Source organism: Patella vulgata, chromosome 3 (assembly GCF_932274485.2).
Source record: "Patella vulgata chromosome 3, xgPatVulg1.2, whole genome shotgun sequence".
NCBI classification, from domain to species: Eukaryota; Metazoa; Mollusca; class Gastropoda; family Patellidae; genus Patella; species Patella vulgata.
Genome location: NC_065881.2, coordinates 74774864 through 74797195, shown reverse-complemented (window position 1 = coordinate 74797195; position 22332 = coordinate 74774864). Strand labels below are relative to the sequence as shown.

The window sequence follows — 22332 nt, the reverse complement described above, 5'->3', positions numbered from 1 at the left end:
TTAGAGTTTAACAAGGGGGACATAAAATGTCTGCAGCTACTGAAAGGCAACCAGGGTCCATGCACCTGAATATGCCCCTTTTTACTGTTAATGCAAGGAATCCGGTATATTTTAAGCCAGGGCCCCAATGCAAGCTTAATCTGGCTCCACCCAGACAACAAGGCAGAATCTATTTTATCATTAACAATGAAAACAGGACAAAATTTGATGTATAAATTTATACACTTTAATATACTATATAGTTAGTGTATTTCCACACATGGAAACTTGCCAAATATATACAAATAGGCCTTCAAAAAAAAAAAAAAACGCCTTCTAAAACTAGGTAATTGGCCCTGATATTACTTTCATATTATTACAATTCAATTATCTGTGAAAGAAAAATGTACAACATTGGAAAAACAATTTGATTATTCACACGAATATTAAAGATCAGAAGTGCAATGATACAAAAACATCTAGTAAATATCTTTTTAGCTATTCATTATTTATATTCTAAACACGAAAATAATCGAAAAGACATTCCAGGCAATCTGCAAACCAGTGCAAACATTTAAGGATTTATTACACAAGATAATCAAACCCAAAATCAATCCTTTTTATCCTTTTAAGGCAATCACAGTTAAGCAGCTTAGCAAGTTGATGCAAATATTCCAGAACATTCACATCCATATAAAATCTGCTCCTAAACTGCCTTACTATAATTATAGTTTACAACTGCCCTTATTTGGGCTGAGGTGATCGAACCTTCTGTTAAGAATTCTACATATTAATATTGTACTTGTATCATTGCACCCCCCAGTAAAAACTGATATTAAAGAAAATATTTTACATTACATAGAATAGCTCTAAAATGAATAGATTAATACAACTAACCTATGTAGAGCTATCTATACTTGTATTAATTGTGTAGATGTCGAAAGACAAAAGAAGAATGTCTAGCAGCACTTTCTAATGCATAGAAACATTCCAGGTTCACCTCTAATGATCACAAAAATGGCCTACTTTAAGATTAAGTTGAATTGTCCTTATTAATACCTTAAGTAGATTTCCTCTCTTAATAAAAAGAACTAAACCTCTAATCGACATGTATTTATTTTCAAAAAACATTCTAGTAAAAAACTAGAAAGTATGCAAGTCGATTGTCGCAAATTCTTTCACTTAATGTTAATACTATGGCTAATTAGACAGATCGAGAATCAAAATGTCTAGATCATGAGGTTAATTATAATAATATTTCAACCTTCACTGGTCATATGTTTCAACTGGATCTATATATTAATTATTATTTCCTAATAATTTACATAGGCTTCATAAATTATCCCCAAAATAACACAGCAACAATTTCAAATAGGATAAGTTTACCTGGCTGTGAAAACCCTGTCATATACAATATATGATATATTAAACATTAAATACAATTACAACCATTTATTATATATATACATGATCTACACATTTATATCTTATAAAACTTGCTCAGTTTGTTTGCACATCATGGAGGAATTGAATGCCTTTATAAAGCATCAAGACAAGGTTGTAAACAGGCTTCCTGCCCTCCACTGTGTGCCTTCCATCCCCTCTGGACTCTGGAACAATGAAATTCCAGGGTTAGGGTTAGGGACTCAATCATTCCGAAACTAAATGACAGGAGGGCAGAAAGAGCATTTTATAAAATACACTAGATCTTCACTATAACACAGGTGTTGATGTCCATTGTGAAAACTCGCAGGGTTGGGGATATCATCATTCAGTACCTAATCTAAACGACCGGTAAGAAAAAGAGCATTTTAGACCAACCAAACACACAAGATTTTCACTATAATACACTTCCCTTCCATTATCAAAACTTGTATTGTTATACAGAAAGCAACCTTATCTCATAGCAAATCATGCTTCTAGTTAATAATCCCCTTAAGAAATGTGCAAACACTTTCCTTCCAACCAACTAACAATCATTCATAAGAAATGTGTTTCATATATATTATTCTTAACAAATAGGAAGAACAAAATTAATTATCAATCAATAAAAGAAGAATGTGGTAGAAATTAGCCATATAAAACAAAAAAAAAATAGGAACGAAATACAGAGATAAATAAACTATGGCCTAATATACAATAAGCTTAATATAACTATATAGTTTAAAATGCATTAATATGTACGGCTGTTATCACAGTAAACAGAAATATATTTCGAGGAGTATATTAACGGTTTTCAAGCTAACTAGAATTATAATATAATGCTTCAACGTATGTTCCAATTAGTTCATATAATAAAGAGTTATCTCCGAGAAACAGAAATAATTAATCTTTTTGTAGACTGCAATCACATATCCAACAAAATAAGAATATTTAATTAATCTTTTTGTAGACTGCAATCGCATATCCAACAACATATAAATAATCTTTTTGTAGACTGGAATCGCATATCCAACAACATAAGAATAATTAATTAATCTTTTTGTTTTCAATTGCATGTATCCAACAAAATAAAAAACATGAATCTATTTGTGGACTGCAATCGCATATCCAACAAATTTAACTTAAGAGATCTTGAGAAAGTTTTAAAACTATTTTTTGATTTATTATTTGTTTTTTTCAGATATATCATACCATACCAGAATCTTGTTTTCTAGAAAATGAAATAAAATGTCTGAGAAGCAACTAAATTCATCATAAGAAAGAAACACAATTGTATCTAAAATACAGAAATACAAAATAAAATCATTTCTAAATTATATGTAATCAGCTTTATTATCGATCATAAATTCTTGCTATAAAGACCTAAACACCTTATGTCATCTTTAGGAAAACAATATAATTCTGCTTGAGTTTTCATATCTAAGAGCGATCAATGCCCCCCCCCCCATTCACAAAAATATATTTTGGGATGCGATTCTCCAAGAAACTGATCCAAAGCCTGCTTAACAATCAGCAGTGAATATTGATATCTAATAAAGGTGATTACATATAAACTACCTATGTTTTATACACAGATAATAAGAGATATGATCAGCACCTTTATTCATATATCCTGGAACATATTACTATACAAAACATTACTTATTTTATGCTTGGGTTTAATCTTATGTATTTATACACATATATTTAATATAATATATCTTATAATTATATATATATATTTTTTTAATTCAAGCTCCAAAGACACAAACAATTCTGATGCAAAATTAAACAATTTACTCAACTCCAAAACCCACATCCTCAATTAATAAATATTTCTTTATTCTTATATCTTTCAATATCCATTTATTAGACCACCCCAAATAATCTCTAAAGATCCCCTTTCTTATTACAAGGTTACATAATAGTTTGAAATTGTAAAACATTTCACAGTTCAGGAGAATGTGGGCCAGTGATACCTAAAACAATTTGCACAATATACCTTTTCAGGCAAATTTTAAAATAATTATGACACTGTCTTGTAAGAAAATTTCTTATTTTGGCAGAAGAATGTTTGATAGTCTTGGAGCATGATTACATTCATCACTCACAATCATTGTCCTATATATATATTTTATATATATAAAACTATTCACTCATCATAGCTTTACACAATACTGCTTACAAAAGCAAAATTCATCTCACATCCTCTATAAGAGTTGCCTCCCTTTGTAAAAATAGCACATCACTCTACATTCTGTTTACGAAAGGTCCAATTTGATTCTGCAATCTGGAACATTTGCCGGACTTAAAATCACAATCAAACTGTTAAAATCACATAAATTATCTGTCTATTTATGGAAAAGAATTGTGAACGACACCCAGTAAACTTATCTCTAAACACACTTTGTCAGACGACTAAGTCCATTTTTGTCCATCCGTGATAATTTCAATATTCCAGTGTGAGAAACATGAACAATGTTATGTCGTATTTTTAGTCTATATACACGAGAGCAAACAATGTTAATATTATTATATAACTGTAGAGTGACGTGATTTTATTGAATCTTCTTTACTTCGTGTTGTACCTTGTAAAGAACGAGGATAGGGAAGGGAAGACTCCCCATCACTTGACATGGAACCGTAAAATTTTTCTTGCTCTTCTCTCTGTTTAGCAAATTTATCTTCTAAATCCTGTAAAATAAAAAAATAAAATCAAGTTAGATTAGCTTTGAGGACCAGGAGTCAAGCATGATGTTATCGCAGCCATCTTGGAATTGCGAAGTTATATCAAAAACTAATTGATGAGCAATTGTCTGAGGAACAAGCATGTTATGTTTCATGTTGATCGAACATGAATTAGCTGAACATGAATTAGCGGAGCCTTAAGAGTTTTTTTCCAAGATCAAAGCTACCAAGAAGAAGAAGAAGATGAGTAGTGCTTTGGCACCAGTCCCTGGATTAAAGATCTGTGAACAACAGCCATTTGTAATTAAACAGTGGATCAAACAGATCTGTAAAAGTAACAAACAATGTCAGTACACTTTTGGATCATACATGAAAAAGATCTGTTCTAACTTTATCAAATCTTTTCTATGAATCCCTGGTGCTTTTTTTCAAACTCCGAGAATTATAATGTCTTCCGGACTACAACTTAGTTCTGCCTACCTGTTTTCGTGGAACTAACTGACTCTTCCATTCTCGGAGTTCATGTTGGTAGCCATCTTCTATTTCTTTTATCTTGGCTGTTTCCTGTTCCATTAACATTTTACGTTTTTCAGCCTGAATAGAAAATATTTTAGTCATTTAAAGTGTTTCTGACTACTGGTTTAATTCTATGCTGAACTAATTTTAAATACTATCAAAAATAAATTTGAATTCAAATAGAAATTATTCAAACAATCTCTAGCATATATGAGATATAACATTCTGAAATATCTACTTAGCCTTGATATGGCCAATGTTTATACATTTTACCTGTATAGACTTGGTATGTGCAATTACGGTCTATATATGTACATCCAATTGTTCTATGCTTATAGAACAGCATTCATAATAAAGTACTACAATTTTAAGATAAGGTATACCTGTAGCTGTTCTAGTTCTCTTTGAGAATTTTCATTTCTAAATACCAATTCGTCCCACTGTTTTTTATGTTTCATGTCTTGTCTCTGTTGTTCAGCCTTGATTCTTTTCTTCTCATTTTCTTCGAACTAGAAATAAAAAAGTTAAATTTTTTTAAAAGAGCAAAGCATCAGATGTTAATGAATATCGTGATAGCCAAATATCTTGAATGAATGAATGAAATGGGGTTCAATGTCCTACTTTTCTACACCTATCGGGGCTTATGAAGACAAGCAAATGCCATGAAAGATATTTTGCCCGGACAACAACTGAACTCCAACTGTCAGGGGTTCTTTTATTTGTATGTCAACATGTACACAGGACCTCGTTTTTTTGTTCCATCCGAATGGTCGGGCACGGTCCTGGCCAGGACCACCGTTCTGCATTCCTGGCAAGTGGGAACCACGTCAGAAAAATTTTAAGGAACTTTTGCTGCAACACCTGGATTGAACGTAGGAAATTCAGATTAGCGTGCCAGCACCTTACTCATTGCACCACCACGGCTCCCAAATATCTTAAAAGTCAAGTTACATACTTATCAAATATCTCAATATATTCTGCTGCATGACTAGGTACAGTTTTATACTCTATATTTGACTTTCAGTCTAGCATGTTTCCACTGTCATGGGAATAAACAAGAAAACCAAATATTCAAATACTCTGGTAACAGCCGAAGTAGATTTTTTTTATATTACCAAGAAAGTGAACTAGGTCATTTGGGGACTAACATATGGTTCAATTTTATTTCAATAATTTGTTTGCATGTAGCGGTCTTTAGCAGTGGGCGGAGGACCCAGAGAAAACCCAAGAGGTTGGACAGGCGACCCTACTGCTTGTCACATACAACTGGGGAATCGAAACCACACCAGTTGACTCAATGACAGACCTAGGGGTCTTTAGCAGTGGGAGAAAACCTGAGGACCCAAAGAAAACCCACGAGGTTGGACAGGCAACCCTACTTCTTGTCAGGTACAACCGGGAAATCGAAACAACGCCAGTTGACTCAATGACAGACCTAATGACAAAATCCACACACGCTAACCAATCAGCCACCCAAACCACTGAAAGCGAAATGATTTTGATGTCAGCTCTAGATGGAAGTTCGAGGTTTTGTGTAGAAATCCCACTTATGTCATCTTCACCTAATATATATCTCTGTGTATATTTTACCTGTTTGATTTTCATTTTATCATCTTCAGGTGTTCCTATAACACTTAATCTTAAACTCTGTTTAAACATCTGAGCTCGCGTCTTTGCCTCATTTCGTAATATTTTTGGCAAGCGTTTTTTCTCCAAGTGATGTTTATTCAGCATTTCTTCTTCCTTCATGCTATTATAGCGCTTCATCTGGTCTATTTCCTGTAAATATCAATAGAACAAATCTTACACATTCGATCTAATTCCGTAAAGAACACAAGGAGGGAAGGATGTATCAATGACTTCCTCCAGACACGAGAGGCTCTATAGGATTTCTACGGCTTAAATATACACACCAGATTTTCAACAGCTTCTTTTTTTAAAACCAATAAAAAAGGAAGAGATTTTGAAAGTTGGTGAACTGTCACACTTGTAACATTTTACAGTTAACCAGTTGTGATACATATGCTCAACAGAAAATATGCCGGTAGTCAAAATATAGCATATCTTTTAAAACAAAAGCTTGTTGAGTAAGAATTAGTATAGATCGGTTAAATGAGCAGTTATTTAAATATTACAGATTAAAAATATGAATCTCTGAAATAACTATTAAATGGCACAGATTATATTTTTAATGTCTGATTTGGTGCAGATGAAAATGAATAAATGAGTTAATACTATGAATGGGTGCTATGGATGAACCATATTAAATGAGTTAATATTATGATGCTGTGCTATGGATGAACCATATAAATGAGTTAATATAATGATGGGGTGCTATATGGATAAACCATAAAAATGAATGAATGAATTTCAATCAATGATCAATGATAAGAGAATTTTTGATTGGAATTTACAGCAATAAACACATTATTTACAAACAAACAACGGCATGTAGCACTGATAAGAGCAGCTGTTTAATCTTACCTCGATGATATTATAAATGAAACAAGATAAGGATACCATATTTTTAATAATAACAGATTCCAGGAAATGATGAAGGGTTTAAGGGAAATACTGAAGAGTGAAAAAAGCTTATAAATACTTACCTCTTTAGACATTTTTCAACAGTTTATGAAAACGGAAATAGAACTATTTTATAATCACAAACCCTCTATTCCACTCAAAGAAAATATTCATAGTGGTTTTAATCTAATTTGAACCTATTTTTTTTTTTTTTTTGAGTAGACAATTTTATCAGTAAGCTATTTATCAGTTGAAAGAATTTTGTGAAAAAACACAGGAAGCAACAATTCAATTTTTTGTTGACTATGTTTCGGGTCAGTTGAATTGATATAACTAATCTAATTGTAGATCTAATAATAAATGTAAACAAAAAAATTAAATTTAATATCAAGTTTTAAAAAAAAATAAAACTGCAAGATAGGCATGTAAAATCCCTACAATAGCGCTTGTAATATTGATGCTAAGGGATTATTTCATTTGTAAGGGTTATTTTTTATTAACAGTAATACAATATATAAGTTAGTTACTTCTTATTGTTATTATTGGCAGCAAAGTGTTTTGGATGATTTAACAGATACACAAGTAATTAACAGTATAAAAAGATATTACAGTTGTTATTAGATGTAGAGTAGATATAACCCAATTTTTATAGTAATTATAACACGTTTCTTGTTAATATTATTACAGTTTATCTTCGGTCACATCTTCTCTAACGTGTATACACAGCCAAATAAGTTAATGATCATCATGTGTTAAGACTTCCAATTCCTTTTCAGCTAGCAATTTTACTTATGTATAGATTTTTTTCTGAGAAAGAATGAAAACTGAAGTTAAACTTCCACTTAACACAAACTAGGTAATTTCAGGATAAACATATTATAACATATGGTTCAATTTATTTTCCATCATTCGTGTGCAAATATGGTTCAATTTTATTTCAATAATTTGTTTGCATGTAGGGTCTTTAGCGGTGAGAGAAGACCGGAGGACCCGGAGAAAACCCACAAGGTTGGACAGGTGACCCTACTCCTTGTCACATACAACCGGGGAATCAAAACGACACCAGTTGACTCAATGACAGACCTTATGATACAGCACACACACGCTAACCCTTTGGCCATCCAACCCCCCAGTGATCTTTAGCAGTGAAAGGAAACAGGAGGACCCAGAGTAAACCCACAAGGTTAGGCAGACCATCTGGCCACAATTCTTCTGTTTTTTATTATTCAGTAATTAGTGGAATAGAACAGGCAAGATAGATTGAATATTTTAGTGTTTGTCAGGAACTTTACAATATTTTATTTGGCTTCTAGATCTTGACATTTTCATGACCTCTGTTTAACCATGTAATCATTTGATCCTACAACAGCACTTCTAGTTTAAACTGTTACCTATGGTCTATCCAACCTATTCTTTTACCTTTGGTCCTATCATGGTAGGGACGAGGTTCTACTTACCTTACACAGCCATCATGTGACATGCATCATTTAATATTAGTAGCAACAAGAGGAGAAATAATGATATGAAATAAAAGCATAAAATACAGTTAGAATGAAAAGAAAAAGAAAATGGATTAGACATGAAATACGATAGCAAACAAAAACCCAAAACAAAACCAGGAAAATAATCAACATCACAAAATGAGGCAGTAGATATTTTAACAGTTATATAACTCTTTCAGCTTTTCAGGATAGCTTGAAATACATGCTTTACTAGGACATTACATTTCACACATTAAAGCCACTGATTGACATTTGTATTATTAGGAAAAAAACTAAATTTTTATGCTTTAATCCCGATTAAAAAGGGAGAGAAAGAGAGTGAGTTTAACGTCCACTCGACAAGGACTAGGTCATTTCGGGACTAAAGTATGGTCTAATTCTATTTCAATATTTCGCTTGCGCTTAGGGGTCTTTAGCAGTGGAAGGAAACCTGAGGACCCAGAGAAAACCCACGAGGTTGGACAGGCAACCCTACTCCTTGTCATGTACAACCGGAAATTCGAAACCACGCCAGTTGACTCCATGACAGGCCTTATGATACAGCACGCAACTGCTTACCATTCGGCCATCCAACCCCCCAGATTAAAAAGGAGCCACATCAAAAGATTTTGCTTAACATTTATATGTGATGCTGGCTTGTTTATTTCGTTCTTTTCAGAACAGAACAATTTTGGGACTGAGAAATATTCCTTTTTGAGATTCAATTTGCAAAATACTATAGTTATCTAGGGCTCCAAATGTCGATCATTGACCATAAAATGACCAATTCCCAATATCCAGGATGTAATAACTAATTAAACTAGAACATATATATACTCTTTTTATATGCATGAACAAATTACAATAATTATCATAGGGTTGAGCAGTTTTAATTCAATGATAAATCAACTAAAAGTGAACATAATTGACAAATCAAGTTCTTAGCTCAATTCGTTGGCCAATCTTTCCTCTAAAGCTACTGATGTGCTTTGACAGAACTGAAAATGTCTGACTCGATTGGGTCAGACTGTCAAATGAAATGAAAATGAAATGAAATGAAATGGGGTTTAACGTCCTACTGTTCTGCTCCTAACCTGGGCTAATGAAGACGGACATACGCCATACAGTGTGCTATGAGGGAAATTTTGCCCAGACAGCGGCACTACGGCCTACTCTTATATAGAATTCCAACTGCCAAGGGATCTTTTACGTGCACGCCAATGGGTACACGGGACCTCGGTTTTTCATCCCATCTGAACGACTAGACAGCTTTCCTTGTCAGCCCCTCCATCCTGCATCACTGACAAGGGAGAACCAAGCCGGAAAATCTGGATGAACTTTCTCGGCCAATGCAGGGATCGAACACCCGACCTCCAGGCTAGCGAGCTAGCGTCTTACCCACTTAGCCACGTGATCCCCAACTGTCAAATGGTGCCATTATTCATTACAGAGATAAAAGAGAATGGCAATAACCAATGTTGTGAACTATACAGACTAATGATATATGGATATGAATTATTACTGCTCAACTCTTTTTCATTATGAGGTCATGGGGATCCATTCATGAAACATGATATTCAAGTGTGAATGTAAAAACAAAGTTCATTTTGAATCCATCTTATAAACCTTGAACATTTTGTCGATTCTAAAGTCAGGTCTGACTCCTGTTGTGTCAGTATTCAAAAGTCAGCTCAAAAATTCAAGTCACTATTAAGATTGATTACAATTGTACTATTACATTCAGTCTCAATTTACCTGGTGATACATTACTAGTATTCTAAGACTTGACAGATCTTAATATTCTCTAACCCTAAACCCAACCTAACCAACAGATTTTAGCATTTACAAACAAGGTAGGGATACAGTTACTGTACACAGTTCAGAGGGATAGAACTAAATAATTTCATAGTATGATTTTACTTTATAACAAATTTATTTAAGTAACTTAAATAAATAAATTCAAATACAGAAATCATACTTAAAATTTGTTATAGTTCAGTACCCAAAAAACTATTTAAGAAGCAGACAGTCAAATTTATTCTGAGATCCAATCAGTGGAATTTGAACACATGCTTTAACAATAACAAGATATATTAATAGATTCCCTACACCTGCTTCAACCAAACATGTAACATCCTATTTTTATCAGGATAAGAAATGGAAGTTTAAAGGGATAATCCTACCTTTTGATGACGTGTTAACATCTGGTGTCTCTTTAAGAAGAACATGTCCTTGAGTTGACCTTTGTTTAATTGATTTTTTTCATGAAGTTGCTCCTTTTCTAACTCCCATAGAGCAGCTTCTCTTGCTGAAAGATATAAAATATAATATATTATTGTTAAAATATACAAGAGAGAGAGAAATGGGGTTTAACGTCCACTCGACGCAAACTATGTCATTTCAGGACTAACATATGGTTCAATTTTATTTCAATAATTCGCTTGCACATAGGGGTCTTTAGCAGTGGGTGGAAACCGAAGGAATCGAAGAAAACCCACAAGGTTGGACAGGTGACCCCTACTGTTTGTCACGTACAACCGGGGAATCGAAAGCACACCAGCTGACTCAATCACAGACCTTATGATGCAGCACGCAAACGTTAACCATTCGGCCATACAAAAGGCACAACAGGCAATATTGTTCACATAAATCATAAACATCAAAAATATATAGCATCTTAATGTAAGGACTGTTGTTATTGCATAAAAAAATCTCCTTAAATAGCAGCATTATTATTACTTTATATGTCTTAGACAAAGAAAGATGGAATCAAAAAATCATTAGAGAGAAAGAGAGAAATGGGGTTTAACATCCACTTGACACAAACCAGGTAAAACCCCCTTAAAATCAATAGCAGGTAATGTAAACTTTAAATGGCCATAACATAGGTTCCAAAAACTTATCGACAAAATGTATTTTGATTGTGCAAGGTCTTCAACTTTATATTTAAAAAATATTTGAGACGATTGAGCATTAAGAATTTCTATCTGATAAGATTAATCGAGTCTATGTCACATGTAATAAATAAATAAATAATGTTAGACAATTTTAAGACTAACAAGGTTATAAGAGGAATCACCAGTCCAGACACCATAAATCATTGATACAGCCAATGAACTGAAAGCCATAATGTTTAACATTACATCAATACAAGTCATTCTGAGATTAGCCAAGTCATACTGATTTTTCAAGAAAGGTGAAAATGAAATGAAATGGGGTTTAACGTCCTACTTTTCTGCATCGAATGGGCTAATGAAGACAGGCTTATGCCATACAGTATGCTATGGATGAGTGAAATTTTGTCTGGACAGCAGCATTTATTTTGAATTCCAACTGTCCAGGGTTCCTTTTACGTGCACATCAATGTGTACACAAGACCTTGGTTTTTCATCCAATCTGACAAGGGAAAAATGCACAGAAACATTCTGAGAAACTTTGTCGACCAGCACTGGGAGCAAGCATGAGAAGTCCTGGTTAGCAGCCGGTGTCTTACTCACTGAGAAACTGTGGCTCCACATAAAGGTTTAAGGAAAACTAGTGGTTGGTTATGTGCAACATGATTTCACTTGAGGCCTTCTTTTAAATTCAAACCGAGTCAAAAAGAACAATATCTCATCAACAAACTATTCAGAGAGACAGAGAGAGAGAGAGAGAGAGAGAGAGAGAGTCTAACATCCATGTGACATAAACTAGGTCATTTTGGGACTAACATACACACATGGTTCATTTTTACTTCATTAATTTGCTTGCGTGTAATGGTCTTTAGCGGTGGGAGGAAACAAGAGAACCCGGAGAAAACCCACGAGGTAGGACAAACAAGCGACCCTACTCCTTGTCACATAGGTTATTTTGAGGTTAACTGTTAACTAGAAAAGGAATATTAAAACCAGACAGTACCATCATTATACCCATTTTATTGAGAGTTTTATTTACCTCGAAGTAATTGTTGTTTTTGTTGTAAGAACTGACTTTCTAACAAGGCTATCTTCTGTCTATGTTGATCAGCTAACTGTTTCATATGCTTATCCATTCTTTCCTGTTGATTCTCTAAGAAATTTCTTTCCTGAACAGAAAACAAAAATACATTAGATTACATCATCAAAATCTAAAAAGCTTTTAGTTTTTATCAAACAGGATGCATGTATTGTCTATACAAACTTTTGACATTTTAAAATGTACCTTTCTTAGGAAGTAGACATGTTTTAATGATTATGAAACAAGAAAAATTTGTTCAACGCCTATTGGCAGATATTTAACAAATATTTAAGATTTTTTTAAAAATCGCATGTATGTAATGACTTTTCTCCAAAAACAAACATTGAAAAGTTGATTAAACAGGAAGATTCCAGTCGACAAATATTTCAACTTTGGGTCGACTTTATAATAATAATTCACTCTTTGAAACAAATACAAATAATCTAACAAGAAAGGCCATTGAGTGCAATGATCAGAAACAATTTTTGTAAGTTTCAGACTTTTTAAATCCCATTGTTCTCTAATATATTGTGGTTAACATGATCAAACAAAATAAAATAAATATTCTAATATCTTTTTAATACTTGTCTATGAATGAAAAAGGTTGTACATAATGCAATCTGTTAAGACATGGATTTTTCAGTTTGTCAACAAACAAACAAACCATACCTTGTCTGTAAGTTCTATTTCTTTAGCCTCTCTACGTTTTTTAATCACTTCTTTCTTTGTGTCTTTCGGCAGCATGTCTAATTCATGTTTAAATAATTTCAGTTCTTGCTTCTGCTGTTCTTTAAACATCTTTGTTTCTCTTTCCTGAAAAATAAAAAAAACATATTTGAATAACTTTAGCTTTAGCTGCATAATCAGACTTGGACTCGATATTGAATGAAATGAAATGGGGTTTAGAATCCTACTTGGAATCAAATTCTAAGCGCCAGTTTAAAACACAAATTTGGGTGAGCAGTCCTTGACTTCTGTTGTCATGGTAAAGCATGCAGTTGTCTTCTGTCCATCCAAAGTGATTACGTGTTATAATGGTGTATTTAAAGTTATGTATAATATAGTGTGGTCATTAAGCATTGAAGATATATGACAATAGACTTAAATAAATAAAAATATTGTTAAATAAACCTTCCAATCATAATTTTTTTAGTAAAAAATAAAATATCAAAAAAGTAAGCATAGTACTTTATGGAATTTATTGTGTATTTAAATTTACTGGTCTAATAAAACAAATTTAAATTTATACCCCAGAATTCTGACTATGATCAGAACAAAGAAATATCTATTTTCATAGAATGAATGAATAGAAGAAATTTTGGGGAAATCCTTGCTGAGCCCCCAAGATAAATATGAGCAACCAGGGAGAGAGAGAGAGAGAGAGAGAGATATTGTAGCATCCACTTGACACAAACTAGGTCATTTCGGGATTAACATATGGTTCAATTTTAATTCAATAATTTGCCTGCACGTAGAAGTCTTCAGTAATGGGAGGAAACCGAAGGACCCAGAGAAAATCCAAGAGGTTGGACAGGAGACTACTCTTTGTCACATACAAGCGGGGAATCAAAACCACGCCACTTGACTCAATGACAGACCTTACGGTTTCACATGCACACGTTTAACCACTAGACTACCTAAACCCCCATGAGCAAGAGGGAGTATAGATTTATATAATTAAAGTAATACTATGATTGTTAGTGCTAAGAATTATACTGTGTCAATTAGATATAAAAAGATCAATAGAATAAACCACCAGAGAATACACTGATTCTACTAATTATACAGAAACGGCTCCAAGGTGTCAATTAGATCTAAGACATCCAATAGAGTCACCAAGTCTTAATTTACATTCTATTTCTATAATCTTTAGAAGGCAGATCAGAAGTCTCCTATTGGATAAGCATCTTTGGTCACTGTTGCTCAAATAATGATATGTATGTAAGCCTTGTTTAATAATGAACTGTCTGCCATCATTCAAATATCGAAAACCCTCAGGGGTTGTTTTTTATGTGTGTAATGAAACAATCTCCATTTCCTTTCTTTCATATGAATTATTCAAGTTATTACATATAAGGGAGAGAGAGAAATAGAGATATCCACTTAACACAAACTAGGTAATTTAGGGACTAGCATATGGTTCTATTATATTTCAATAATTCACTTGCGTATAGGTGTCTTTAGCAGTGGGAGGAAACCGGATGATCTGGAGAAAACCCACGAGTTTGGAGAGGCGACCCCACTCCTTGTCACGAACATCCAGGGAATCGAAACCATTCGGCTATCCAACCTCCCATATAAGGAAGGACATGATTTATATTTTCAGACCACCATTGGCGGGATGACTTTCTTTTTAAAATCTTATGGTTTGTGACCAGGTTAGAATATGATGTAGGTCTATCCTTCTTTATCTCTGGTTTTTTTAATCTTTTTTAAAAGAATTTTACAATGTATCTACCCACCTGTTCACTTTTGATTTTCCTGGCAGCATTTTTCATGTCTTGCTGTTGTGAGAGTTCAGCTTTTTCCACTTGTTGTTTCTGCTGTTTTGTAAGAGTTTCCATATCTTGGTCATAACTCTTAACCATTTGCTGAAAATATATCCAGAAACCAAATTATATATGATGACATAACATAAAATGCATACTCTACGTGATGCCAGGCAACAAAACATAAGCTACCAATAACTCGGACAATGATCAGAAATTAATAGGCCTTCATCTCATGAAGATAAACAAAGTGACCAAGGTTCATAGCCATTAAGATTCTTTGTCTAATGAACATAATTTTCAAGTTGATCAGATGATTTAGCCTTTCTTGTGTCAAGAAGCAATTATCTAAGACAGACAGACAGACAGACAGACAGGTGGGCTTATAAAAAAGGTCCAAACTACACAATGATCCATAACATCCAATAAACTTTTAAAAAGAAATTCATGATATCGAATCAGTATGTCCATAAAAAATTAAAGAGAGAGAGAAACTAGGTCATTTCGGGACTAACAATGGTTCAATTTTATTTCAATAATTCGCTTGCGCGTAAGGGTCTTTAGCAGTGGGAGGAAACCGGAGGACCCGGAGAAAACCCACGAGGTTGGACAGGCGACCCTACTCCTTCTCACGTACAAACGGGGATTCGAACCCACGCCCGTTGACTCAATCACAGACTTTATGATACAGCGCGCATGTACTAACCATTCGGCCACCCCCACCCCCCATAAAAGATTTAAAGTACCGGTAGCAATAATGTTATTATTTTTTAAAAACTAACTATGTCCAGTTTTTTGCATGGAGGTAAAACTTATCCATACATGTATTATGGCCATCAACAAACTTATAAACTTCTACATATACCAACATTTCTTGTATCTAGTAAATAAGTTGGCAATGAAAATACTGTTTACAATAAGTGATATTATCGAGAGATAAATAATACCACTGCTTAAACTGTTAAAATTTCTAAATTATTATGTCCATTCAACAGTTGGTAAAATAAAAGGCTAATTAATGACAACAAATTGTTTTGACTTACATGGACTCATTGCTACTTTAAAGGTTACAAGTACATAAACTCTTTGACATCAGATAATTGAAAATGAAACGATTAATCCACCCTTTCAAAATTAGGATCAGAAAGCTTAATCCACCCCTTCTAAAAGCCAAACAGATTCTAGATGAGAACCACACTATTGATTCAAGCAATGCTTTCTGGACCTTCTTTTATTTTTGACAATTTTTTTTAACCAACAGGTGCTTGTTCCATCTCTCATTCTTGATACAAAGAAAAACACCTTTGTGTGTTGACATTAAAGACAACAATATGAACCAGCATCAACAAAGGTTTCTTGTGATGGAAGTATGGTGGTTTGTAGAAATGTGTAGACAAGGAATTTAGTTTGATCAACTTCTACGTGACAGAATTAAACCAGCTTTGGCGTTTGGGTAAATGCATGTATTTTTAGAAGTTCCATTAGGGGAAGAGAAAGCCAAGTGAATCCACATCTTAATCAAGTTTCTGAGATGATTTCAGCTTTTGTGGATTTGTGTTGATCATAAGTTTTGGCAGACATTAACTCTATGATGGCAGGATTTGGATCTTAGTTTAACCACTAATCCTAGTTAATCTATTTATTCAATGCCGTGTCAATCGGTTGTTAGTTTGTTCTGTATTTTGTCAAAGTCAAGAATATGAAGCCACAGTCAACATTCAAACCTTTCTTCTCAAAACGATCTGTCCAAAGCCATGCTAGTTATCTTTCTTAGTTTTTTTATTCTGCCCAGAGAATTTATTTTTAAACATTTCTTTCGATGTTAATGGAGTGACCTGTCGTAGTTTTAATGAGGTTGTATGGGGTTGTAGTGAATTCTACCAGCAATAAACCCCACCACCAAATTCCCGAAAAAAACATTATTTTTGCTCAATAATAAGTTGCGAGTCCATATCATTGCTTTAATGTTTAATCATCCAGTCTCTTTGTTTGTAGCTTTTCACAGGAAATGTATGCATTTGCTGGCGTTACACGTCTTTTTATTCAAAGATTGTTTTACTAATCCTCCGATGAACATCAGAATGCACTGTTTAGAAGAAAACTGATGGTTGGAATTTTGAAAAACATTATAAACCTGTCTGCCACCAATAATGCCGAGTGATGTTTGTTGTTAGAGGATTAGTGAAATGATCAGAGGAGAACAGCGCAATTCCTGAAATATCTGCATGTTAACTGATTTCCTTAGAAAAATAAATTTTGAAATATCATATCAATAACATCAATATAGTCAGACACAAAATGGTTAAACAACTGAATGTCAAATACAAAACCTTTTAATCTGTGGTGATGGTTGCGTTCAATTGTTCTATATTTTTAGAGCTAAAAAGAACATCAGATAACAATTCAATACTGGTAGATCAGCCCCTCTGTCAAGACATCAGTTATTATTCCATGTCATCTCATTGTTCCATGATATCAGTCATTGTTCCAGGACATCAGTCACTCTGCCATGATCTCAAATTGGGAAGTCAGAGAATATTGGGGAGAATTTAAAAATATTCTATTTACCTGCATTTCGGTTTCAAACTTGCGTTCTTGGGCATCTCGAGCAACATGGGTCTTATAGAGTAAATCTTGGTACTGTTTGTTCTCCTGTTTCTGTAATAGCTTCAACTCCCGTAAATCCTGTTTTCTACAAAAATAAACACAACATTTAAACATCATGGTTTGTTTATACTCATTATACCAACACCTTCACACGTCTCGCCGCCATATTATCACAATGCACTAAAAGACGTGAATATCACAGCTTCCAATAACACAAATTCTTCAAGGAAGATTATTTGACTTTGCTTCATATTCAAAGTTGTATATATACTGAATACGACATTTGTTCTAAAACTAGGCATACTGCCCGAAGCATATTGCTTATATTTAGTTACAGTTACTAGAGCAGTTGAATAAGATGTTCGGGGGGAAAAAAAAGACTATTTAGATATATACTGTTCTTGTATTTTAAAAGTGAATTTGTCACAGAAAATCTGAACTTATACATGTAGATATATACCCCACGTCTTTTTCTACACATCTTATTCTTTTAATTATAATCCATGTACATGTATGTTTCAAAGCAAAACATTTGTTCAAATATGACATTTTTTTCACTTCAAGTTTAAACTCTATGCACCCATCTGAAAATGTCTTCCTGACCCAAAGGCTCTGTACATATTATATTTCTAGCTATTAATTATTCACAAGGAGTTTATATCCCTGAATGTCAAGACACAGTTTGTTTCGATCAGTAAAGCACTTATTTAAATAATTAATTTTTTCACTGAAAATTTATGCACCGATCTGAAAATGACTTCTTTCTTGACCCAAAGCTTCTGTATCATCAGCTTTAGATTATTCACAAGGGGTTGATATCACTGAATGTCAAATCACAATTTTCATAAATGAATTGTTGCATGAAACATTTCCTAATTTCCATAAAACAAGATTAACGTCTTTCCTGACATGTTTCTCCGTCAGAAATATGTAAAATGCGTTGTGTACCATACTACACTGGAATACAGATAACAGGTTTTTGCTGTTTATAATGTCATCTATGCAGTGTTTATCATCAATGCATTAGAGGAATGAGACAAATTATGTAACAGAATATATTTGTGAATACATTGTTGCATCTTGCCATAGGTTTGGCCAAGTAAAAAGATGATTGTGTGTATTTTTTGTGAATAATGAGGTTTGGCAAAGTGTCAGTTGGATAAGAATAGTGATGTAGATGTAGATGTATTGTGAAGACAATATAAACTGTCTAATAATAAATTCCTGGTAGGCGTGGTATATTGATGTTTTATCTTTTATAATTATATACATGTCCAGATCTATATCTATGAAACAATACAGGTTATTGACCCTTGCTGTGTAATTAGCTTATATTTCTATCACAAGGAATTACCAGTATATCTATTTTGTTTATCTTACAGGTTCTAATGGGTTTGACAGAGCTACACCTTTTATCTTAGGTTCTAAATTCCATTACACTTTTTATCTTCTCCTTAATATAGTAAGTGCAGGTTGACACAAACACAACCGAAAAGACAAACCTGCAGACAAGATACAAACATTGCCAGCAATAAACAACAAATATCAAATCACAAAGAAATTGATAAATAGGTTTCTGAACTAATAATATAAAAGCCAAAATTTATAAAGTGACAATAAAGATTTGGAGCATTTTTAATTTCCTTTTAATTATTTTTTTGCATACACTAAAATCTTTTTTAATATATATATATTAAGCTTTAATAAAAATTGTTCTGTATGGGAAGTGGAATGGACATTTTTGAACTTTAAGTGTTGTTAAAAAAAACCCCAATAATTCAGGTAACAAGTAGACAAATTGACAGTTTCTGTTGAAAAAAGCTGTTTTTTGACATGTTTTTCAGTAAGTCTTCTTGTAAATAAGCCAATAGTGAAAGATAATATATATGAAGATAGGAAGAGATATACAGTAGATTGAACTAATCATGTATTATAGAAGCAGGAAGATAAACTCGGATTGACAATATATTCTAGATACAACATGATAACAACCATCGAATACCTAGCATCACTTCTATTATACCAAACCTTGGGTGTTTGGCAAAAATCCCATTAGTAAAATAAGCCAATATCATCTCCATCTTCTTCAAAACAAAGTCATATAAAATATGTAGGAAGTATCAAAACGGTATTTAAGTCAAGGTTAACTCCTTTTTTTGCACTTTTAATAACACCCCCTCAGTTTCATCTTCAGAGTATTCTTTTAGTTACATTACTTAGAACAAGATCTCTTAATAACAACCTCTGATAATTCAGAAATGAAGCTCAAACAATAACGCCATACTTTCTTAATTCAGAATGACTGACCCTTGCAATAACACCCAAAGTTTCAATGCCCAGAAAGTGTACTCTTTCAAAATTAATAATTTTCAGTAACCCCATCAGCACACCATTTCAAGTACTCGGAATTAAAGAGAGTTTGTAAAATAATCAAAAAAACAAGATATAATGACACACAAAAAAAACTAGGGTACCATATACTATGTTTAAATCAACAGCATTGTAAGTTTTTATTTACCAAATGTCAATTAATAAATAAAATCAAAATAAAGTACTCAAACCATATTTGGTCATCAAAACAGAATACTTGAAGTAAGGTGTTCATTTACATCACAAGTATCATATTGTTAAAGGGACAATTTCTCATCAAACTACATATTTCCATTTAACCCCCAAAAAGTAACACAATTTTGATATTTCGTTTCAAAACATTATTCCCAATTATGGTTCCACAGCTATGAGGATAAAAAACATAACATGAAATTTTTTTAAGCTTTATAAAGTACTGTTTTAAAAAAAAAATTGATGCAAAATGTCCCTTTAACAAGCATATCAATAAATTTGACTAATGATGGATTAAAAGGATTCATACAGTGGGTCCAAGTAGAGTCAGTTTACAAGTAGAGAGACTACTAATAAGGAAACGTTACCACTTATAGTATGTCTCCAGGACCACTTCAACCAGATTCGCCCATAACTACTGCTGATAACCCTAGTACTTCACAGTGACAATAGTACTGATAACATCCATTAGTTAGTAGATCTATAAGTTCTTATAGCCACTATTTAGTGATAAATTAACTGCTGGCTTATGTTTTAAGTAGTGTGTACTAATTAACTAAATGATAAATGCCATTGATAGTAAACATTATCTAGACCAACTGTCCATATGTTTTAACAAATCTATTTTGGGTAGGGTTCCACAAATCAACATACAGAATCATGTTGACTGAATGGTATCAAGACAAATTGTTTAAACATATGAATTTGAGCGATACATTCTTGAGAACATGTAAGAAATACATGCACAGAGTTAAATGCACAAAGGGTACCCAATAATAAAAAGTTGATAAAATTAAACATCACAATAATAAATAAAGCCATAATTGCTTTTCTATAATGTTCAGTTCAAAATATTTTGCCATTTGAAAGCAATTGCTAGATTGGTTGAACAAGGGTGACCCAAATCATTTAAGAAATTCTATTGTTAAATTTATGAGTGACTTGGTAATCATGAATTGTTTCCAAATTCATTGGCATTTAGTAATTGAACAGGACTATATACAGGTCACAATTCTTTGAAATACAATAATCACTGCTTATGAATGAGCGATGTTTCAACTAGGATTCTCTAGTCATTTCAAGCAAAGATGATGACTAGAGAAGCCTAGTCGAAAAGTCGCTCAATCATAAGCAGTAATTATATTCCATAGAATTGTGACCTGTATATTGGTAATCATGGCAATCACCTTCCAGAGCAACTTTTACAAGTATGTAAACTATGGTTATTCAGGTACTTGGGATAGCTTGGAAATTATAGTTCCCCGAAAGATACAACAAGGATTGTTTCTTAAATATTTGTCCATTCAGATTTAACCCACTTGATTTACTCAAATATATTTTGGATGATTCCTTTATTGCTACATATATTGTTTTGTTCATTCCAATTCTTTCTTTGACCGGTGGAGACATCTTATTGAAAAAAACCCAACCCAAAACCCAGTCCAATTGACAAATATATACAAACTCATTCTTATAAAACAAATTTTATTCAACTGGCAACAAAATATGTAAATTATTCCGACAGTAAATGTAGGAACTGACCATTTTAAATAAAGTAATATACTGTAGTATATCAGATCCAGTCTAGACATGGCACAGAGGTTTAATAGTTAATTAGCGTATAATTACACTTCTCGCTTAAACTATACTAGCTTTACATAAATCATGGTTAATATCGTTTCCTGGTCAAAATCAATTACTTTATATTATACTCCCTATAAAACATGGGCAGGTTTCCAAAATTCTCATTCATTAAATCAATGAAATAAAAATAAATGGACTTTTTAATTTTATCTTTTTTTTTATTTCCTTTAGCCAGAGACATTTAATGTTGGGTACTAATTAAAGATACATTATGGGAGATTCGATAACGAGTTGGCAGTTCTCACTATAATAGTTTTAAACTAGGTATAATGTAAAGGCAATTTGCTGAAAATTTCATTCAAATTGATCCACTATGAACCGAGAACAAAGCAATTGAATTTCCGCCTAGCCTTGATCATCATTACTAAAAGCAGTACGATAAACAGCATAGTCTCAATTATCCATTTAATCGTTAAATCGTGAAGGAAAGTTATGCAGTAAATCGG

General features: G+C 33.0%; 1 protein-coding gene across 1 annotated transcript in view; it reads right to left on the bottom strand.

Moving 5' to 3' along the window:
- Nucleotides 1-199: 199 nt before the first annotated feature.
- Nucleotides 200-22332, bottom strand: part of LOC126816839 (serine/threonine-protein kinase 10) — an 83874-nt gene continuing 61741 nt past the window's right edge. The window contains exons 13-21 of the mRNA XM_050543600.2: nucleotides 17642-17765; nucleotides 15047-15175; nucleotides 13254-13397; nucleotides 12543-12672; nucleotides 10793-10917; nucleotides 6196-6384; nucleotides 4989-5114; nucleotides 4570-4683; nucleotides 200-4095 (exon numbers count right to left, since the gene is read on the bottom strand). Of these exons, the coding sequence (XP_050399557.1) occupies nucleotides 3934-4095; nucleotides 4570-4683; nucleotides 4989-5114; nucleotides 6196-6384; nucleotides 10793-10917; nucleotides 12543-12672; nucleotides 13254-13397; nucleotides 15047-15175; nucleotides 17642-17765 (1243 nt within the window). The 3' untranslated portion in view covers nucleotides 200-3933. The remainder of the gene's footprint in view (nucleotides 4096-4569; nucleotides 4684-4988; nucleotides 5115-6195; nucleotides 6385-10792; nucleotides 10918-12542; nucleotides 12673-13253; nucleotides 13398-15046; nucleotides 15176-17641; nucleotides 17766-22332) is intronic.